A 7,500-nucleotide genomic window follows, 5' to 3' on the forward strand; every position below is an offset into this window, starting at 1 on the left:
CTGTTCTCAGTTCTGTCTGTCTCAGTCTGTCTCCAGTCTCATTCCCCAGTTCGTTCGTTCGTTCTGTCTGCCCGTCTGTCGTTCTGGCCCGTCTCCTGTCTGTTCGTTCGTCTGTCTCAGTCTGTCTGTCTGTTCGTCTCCAGTCTGTCTGTCTGTCTCTGTTCGTCTGTCTGTCTCCAGTCTGTCTGTCTCCTGTCTGTCTGTCTGTCTCCAGTCTGTCTGTCTCCAGTCTCCTGCCTGTCTGTCTGTCTGTCTCCAGTCTGTCTGTCTCCAGTCTGTCTCCAGTCTGTCTGTCTGTCTCCAGTCTGTCTGTCTCCAGTCTGTCTGTCTCTCTGTCTGTCTCCTGTCTGTCTGTCTGTCTGTCTGTCTCCTGTCTGTCTGTCTCTGTCTGTCTGTCTCCTGTCTGTCTGTCTGTCTCCTGTCTGTCTGTCTGTCTGTCTCTGTCTGACCATCTTGAGTCTCTCTCTCCAGTTTGATCAGTTTCAGTCGACTATTGGTTTCCAGCTGCTGAACCACCGATCAGCGAAGCGCCTGTGGAAGGTGTGCGTGGAGCACCACTCGTTCTTCAGGTGAGCCTTCATGAAGTCACTTAAAGAAACACCACGTTACACGACTTATTGTAACACGACTTATCGTAACACGACTTAACGTAGTACGACTTAACTTATCACGACTTATCGTTACAACACTTAACAGTAGTAGTACTGTAGTAGTACTGCTTTGACTTCACATAACACAACTTAGCATAACACGACTTATCGTAACACGACTTAACGTAACGCGATGCAACATGACTAAATGTAGCATGACTAAATGCAGCATGACTAAATGCAGCATGACTATATGCAGCATGACTAAATGCAGCATGACTAAATGCAGCATGACTAAATGCAGCATGACTATATGCAGCATGACTAAATGCAGCATGACTAAATGCAGCATGACTAAATGTAGCATGACTAAATGCAGCATGACTAAATGCAGCATGACTATATGCAGCATGACTAAATGCAGCATGACTAAATGCAGCATGACTAAATGCAGCATGACTATATGCAGCATGACTAAATGCAGCATGACTAAATGCGCAGTGATGACTAAATGCAGCATGACCATATGCAGCATGACTAAATGCAGCATGACCTAAATGCAGCATGACCAAATCAGCATGACCATATGCAGCATGACTAAATGCAGCATGACCAAATGCAGCATTACTTAATGTACGACTAAATGCAGCATGACTAAATGCAGCATGACTAAATGCAGCATGACTATATGCAGCATGACTAAATGCAGCATGACTATATGCAGCATGACTAAATGCAGCATGACTAAATGTAGCATTACTTAATGTAGCATGACCAATGCAGCATGACTAAATGCAGCATGACTAAATGCAGCATGACTAAATGCAGCATGACTAAATGTAGCATGACTAAATGCAGCATGACTAAATGCAGCATTACTAAATGTAGCATGACTAAATGTAGCATGACTAAATGCAGCATGACTAAATGCAGCATGACTAAATGCAGCATGACTAAATGCAGCATGACTAAATGCAGCATGACTAAATGCAGCATGACTAAATGCAGCATTACTTAATGTAGCATGACTAAATGCAGCATGACTAAATGCAGCATGACTAAATGCAGCATGACTATATGCAGCATGACTAAATGCAGCATGACTATATGCAGCATGACTAAATGCAGCATGACTAAATGTAGCATTACTTAATGTAGCATGACTAAATGCAGCATGACTAAATGCAGCATGACTAAATGCAGCATGACTAAATGCAGCATGACTAAATGCAGCATGACTAAATGTAGCATTACTTAATGTAGCATGACTAAATGCAGCATGACTAAATGTAGCATTACTTAATGTAGCATGACTAAATGCAGCATGACTATATGCAGCATGACTAAATGCAGCATGACTAAATGTAGCATTACTTAATGTAGCATGACTAAATGCAGCATGACTATATGCAACATGACTAAATGCAGCATGACTAAATGCAGCATGACTAAATGTAGCATTACTTAATGTAGCATGACTAAATGCAGCATGACTAAATGTAGCATTACTTAATGTAGCATGACTAAATGCAGCATGACTATATGCAGCATGACTAAATGCAGCATGACTAAATGTAGCATTACTTAATGTAGCATGACTAAATGCAGCATGACTATGCAGCATGACTAAATGCAGCATGACTAAATGTAGCATTACTTAATGTAGCATGACTAAATGCAGCATGACTAATGCAGCATGACTATATGCAGCATGACTAAATGCAGCATGACTAAATGTAGCATTACTTAATGTAGCATGACTAAATGCAGCATGACTAAATGTAGCATGACTATATGCAGCATGACTAAATGCAGCATGACTAAATGTAGCATTACTTAATGTAGCATGACTAAATGCAGCATGACTAAATGTAGCATGACTAAATGCAGCATGACTATATGCAGCATGACTAAATGTAGCATGACTAAATGTAGCATTACTTAATGTAGCATGACTAAATGCAGCATGACTAAATGTAGCATTACTTAATGTAGCATGACTAAATGCAGCATGACTAAATGTAGCATTACTTAATGTAGCATGACTAAATGCAGCATGACTAAATGTAGCATTACTTAATGTAGCATGACTAAATGCAGCATGACTAAATGTAGCATTACTTAATGTAGCATGACTACATGTAACATGACTACATGTAGCATGACTACATGTAGCATGACTAAATGTAGCATTACTTAATGTAGCATGATTACATGTAGCATGACTACATGTAGCATTACTTAATGTAGCATGACTAAATGCAGCATGACTAAATGTAGCATTACTTAATGTAGCATGACTAAATGCAGCATGACTAAATGTAGCATTACTTAATGTAGCATGACTACATGTAACATGACTACATGTAGCATGATTACATGTAGCATGACTAAATGTAGCATTACTTAATGTAGCATGACTACATGTAGCATGATTACATGTAGCATGACTACATGTAGCATGAGTCTAAGCGGGTGGGTGACGTGTCCCGGGCTCCAGGCTGATGTCTCCGGAGGAGACCCCAAAGAAGTTCCTCTCTCTGGGCTCAAAGTTCCGCTACAGCGGCCGGACTCAGACCCAGAGCCGCAGGGCCAGCGCTCAGATCGCCAGGCCGGCGCCCAACTTCCCACGATGCATCAGCAGGAGGACCCTCCTGAGCCGCAGCCTGGACGGAGGTACGCACACCCACCACGCGAGTACTGAGGTAGTCCTGGTCCCGGTAGTGGTCCCGGTCCCTGTAGGAGTTCTTGTCCCAGTCGTCGTAGTCCTGATCTCTCACTGTAGTCCTGGTCCCAGTCAGTACCGGTCCACTGGGTCAGGCGTCGGGGTCAGGAGTCCACGTGTGTGTTCAGTCGGTTCTTTCTTGTACTAGTTGGTGACCAGAGCTTTGATTGGTCCTCAGCTCCGAGGACCACGCCCACTTCCTCTCTGATTGGCTCTCCAGCCATTACAACGTCCCCGAAAGCAAACGGTGGTACACACACAGGTAGAGCTCATCACTGTGGTAGTACTGTAGTAGTACTGTAGTAGTACTGCTTTGTGATTGGCCACAGCTCTGAATGCTTCAATTCTTTCAGTGCGTGAGCGAATGCTGCTTCCTGATTGGCTGGATGAGCTCTGCTTCATTCAGACACAACTGTGATTAGCTGTGTCTATTCCTGTCCAATCAGCTCTTCTGTTTCTGGTGATGTCATCACATGTAGTCAGACCTCCATCCTGTCAGGAACACGATCAGACACAATTCACTTTGAAGTGACATCACCTCTTAGCCCCGCCCCTAAGCGTCCCCCGCTCGATGGTCTTTAACACATGAAGCACATGAAGACCTCTATACAACCAGAGGAATCGCCCCCTGGTGGTCAGGAGAGAGAATGCAGCTTCAACGCATGAAGCATAGACTTCTATACAACCAGAGGAGTCGCCCCCTGGTGGTCAGGAGAGAGAATGCAGCTTCAACGCATGAAGCATAGACTTCTATACAACCAGAGGAGTCGCCCCCTGGTGGTCAGCAGAGAGAGTGCAGCTTTAACGCATGAAGCATAGACTTCTATACAACCAGAGGAGTCGCCCCCTGGTGGTCAGCAGAGAGAGTGCAGCTTTAACGCATGAAGCATAGACTTCTATACAACCAGAGGAATCGCCCCCTGGTGGTCAGGAGAGAGAAAGCAACTTTAACACATGAAGCATAGACTTCTATACAACCAGAGGAGTCGCCCCCTGGTGGTCAGCAGAGAGAGTGCAGCTTTAACACATGAAGCATAGACTTCTATACAACCAGAGGAGTCGCCCCCTGGTGGTCAGCAGAGAGAGTGCAGCTTTAACGCATGAAGCATATACTTCTATACAACCAGAGGAGTCGCCCCCTGGTGGTCAGCAGAGAGAGTGCAGCTTTAACACATGAAGCATAGACTTCTATACAACCAGAGGATCTCAGTGTTGTTGCTTCACGAGGTTTCATCTCGTGTTTCTTCAGCTCTGCCCTTTGGAGGCTCGACAGGAAGTAGGTCTGACTCTCTTAGTTAGCATCATTAGCATCATTAGCACAGTTAGCCATGTGGTCATGGCTTCATGGTGGCTCTGAATGCTGATTGGCTGATTGGCCCAGGCTGCCTTGCATGCGCCCTGAGCGCTGATTGGCTGAATGTGCCTTTGAACTGGTGATCATCCTGGTGGTTGACATCACATTGTGTGTGTGTGTGTGTGTGTGTGTCTGACTGTGTGTGTGTGTGTGTGTCTGACTGTGTGTGTGTGTGTGTGTGTATGTGTATGTGTGTGTGTGTGTCTGACTGTATGTGTGTGTGTATGTGTGTGTATGTGTGTAGATATAGGGCTGTACGGAGCGTCTACAGCTGTCAGTGACCTCATCACCATGGAGACGCCTGAGAGGTCGATGGCTGAGAGGGGGGCGGAGTCAGGTACAGATCAACCAATCAGAGCTATGAGGTCAGGTGAAGCACTAAATGACACCTTCTCATTTCCTTGTTCCCTTATCTCCTCTCCTCGCTTCTTTCTTTCCTATCTCAAAGTCGAGGAGGTGCTGGTGGTGGAACAGGTGCAGCAGCAGGAGGAGGAGGAGGAGGAGGAGACCAGAGCAACAGAGAACTCTCAGCGGAGTCCTCCTTCTCCTCAGAAGCAGGAAACCAAGGTAACACACTCATGTCTCCCCTGTCTCTCATGTCTCCCCTGTCTCACCTGTCTCTCATGTCTCACCTGTCTCACCTGTCTCTCATGTCTCCTGTCTCTCATGTCTCATGTCCTCACCTGTCTCAGGCGTCTCCTGTCTCGTCTCACCTGTCTCATGTCTCACCTGTCTCTGCGTCTCCTGTCTCACTCCAAGTCCACCGTCTCTCTATGTCTCACCTGTCTCATGTCTCTCATGTCTCACCCGTTCCCCTGTCCACCTGTCTCTCTGCGTTCCCCTGTCTCACGTCCACCTGTCTCTCATGTCTCACCTGTCTCTCATGTCTCACCTGTCTCTCATGTCTCACCTGTCTCACCTGTCTCTCATGTCTCCCCTGTCTCACCTGTCTCTCATGTCTCCCCTGTCTCTCATGTCTCTCATGTCTCACCTGTCTCTCATGTCTCTCATGTCTCACCTGTCTCATGTCTCACCTGTCTCACCTGTCTCTCATGTCTCACCTGTCTCTCATGTCTCACCTGTCTCTCATGTCTCACCTGTCTCTCATGTCTCACCTGTCTCTCATGTCTCACCTGTCTCTCATGTCTCCCCTGTCTCTCATGTCTCACCTGTCTCTCATGTCTCTCATGTCTCACCTGTCTCTCATGTCTCACCTGTCTCTCATGTCTCACCTGTCTCTCATGTCTCACCTGTCTCTCATGTCTCACCTGTCTCTCATGTCTCACCTGTCTCTCATGTCTCACCTGTCTCTCATGTCTCACCTGTCTCACCTGTCTCTCATGTCTCACCTGTCTCTCATGTCTCACCTGTCTCATGTCTCACCTGTCTCATGTCTCACCTGTCTCATGTCTCACCATGTCTCATGTCTCTCATGTCTCACCTGTCTCTCATGTCTCACCTGTCTCATGTCTCATGTCTCACCCATGTCTCACCTGTCTCTCATGTCTCACCTGTCTCATGTCCCCTGTCTCTCATGTTCCTGTCTGTCTCATGTCACCTGTCATGTCTCACCTGTCTCTCATGTCTCACCTGTCTCACCTGTCTCATGTCTCACCTGTCTCATGTCTCACCTGTCTCATGTCTCACCTGTCTCACCTGTCTCTCGTCTCATGTCTCACCTGTCTCTCATGTCTCACCTGTCTCTCCTGTCTCATGTCTCACCTGTCTTCATGTCTCTGTCTCTCACCTGTCTCACCTGTCTGCTGTCTCATGTCTCACCTGTCTCTCATGTCTCTCATGTCTCACCTGTCTCATGTCTCACCTGTCTCACCTGTCTCTCATGTCTCACCTGTCTCTCATGTCTCACCTGTCTCTCATGTCTCCCCTGTCTCTCATGTCTCACATGTCCTCATGTCTCACATGTCCCTCATGTCTCACATGTCCTCATGTCTCACATGTCCTCATGTCTCACATGTCCTCATGTCCCTCATGTCTCACATGTCCTCATGTCTCACATGTCCTCATGTCTCCCATGTCCTCATGTCTCACCTGTCTCCTGTCTCTCATGTCTCACCTGTCTCTCATGTCTCACCTGTCTCATGTCTCATGTCTCTCTGTCTCACCTGTCTCATGTCTCACCTGTCTCATGTCTCCTGTCTCATGTCTCACCTGTCTCTCATGTCTCACCCCACCTGTCTCTCATGTCTCCCTGTCTCACCTGTCTCATGTCTCACCTGTCTCATGTCTCACCTGTCTCTCTCATGTCTCATGTCTCTCCTGTCTCATGTCCTGTCTCTCATGTCTCACCCTCTCTCATGTCTCTCATGTCTCACTCATGTCTCACCTGTCTCTCATGTCTCCCCTGTCTCACCTGTCTCTCATGTCTCCCCTGTCTCTCATGTCTCACCTGTCTCTCATGTCTCACCTGTCTCTCATGTCTCACCTGTCTCACCTGTCTCTCATGTCTCACCTGTCTCTCATGTCTCACCTGTCTCTCACCTGTCTCTCATGTCTCACCTGTCTCTCATGTCTCACCTGTCTCTCATGTCTCACCTGTCTCCCCTGTCTCTCATGTCTCTCATGTCTCACCTGTCTCTCATGTCTCACCTGTCTCACCTGTCTCTCATGTCTCACCTGTCTCTCATGTCTCACCTGTCTCTCATGTCTCACCTGTCTCTCATGTCTCTCATGTCTCACCTGTCTCTCATGTCTCTCACCTGTCTCTCATGTCTCATGTCTCACCTGTCTCATGTCTCACCTGTCTCTCCTGTCTCTCATGTCTCACCTGTCTCATTTCTCACCTGTCTCACCTGTCTCTCATGTCTCTCATG

The 7,500-nt window shown here is 46.9% G+C and overlaps 1 protein-coding gene across 1 annotated transcript in view; it reads left to right on the plus strand.

Moving 5' to 3' along the window:
* Window positions 1–7,500, plus strand: part of LOC130206587 (band 4.1-like protein 1) — a 36,359-nt gene that overhangs the window by 20,823 nt on the left and 8,036 nt on the right. The window contains exons 9-13 of the mRNA XM_056434633.1: window positions 472–569; window positions 3,091–3,266; window positions 3,494–3,577; window positions 4,914–5,006; window positions 5,118–5,236. Of these exons, the coding sequence (XP_056290608.1) occupies window positions 472–569; window positions 3,091–3,266; window positions 3,494–3,577; window positions 4,914–5,006; window positions 5,118–5,236 (570 nt within the window). The remainder of the gene's footprint in view (window positions 1–471; window positions 570–3,090; window positions 3,267–3,493; window positions 3,578–4,913; window positions 5,007–5,117; window positions 5,237–7,500) is intronic.

Source organism: Pseudoliparis swirei, chromosome 16 (genome assembly GCF_029220125.1).
Source record: "Pseudoliparis swirei isolate HS2019 ecotype Mariana Trench chromosome 16, NWPU_hadal_v1, whole genome shotgun sequence".
NCBI classification, from domain to species: domain Eukaryota; kingdom Metazoa; phylum Chordata; class Actinopteri; order Perciformes; family Liparidae; genus Pseudoliparis; species Pseudoliparis swirei.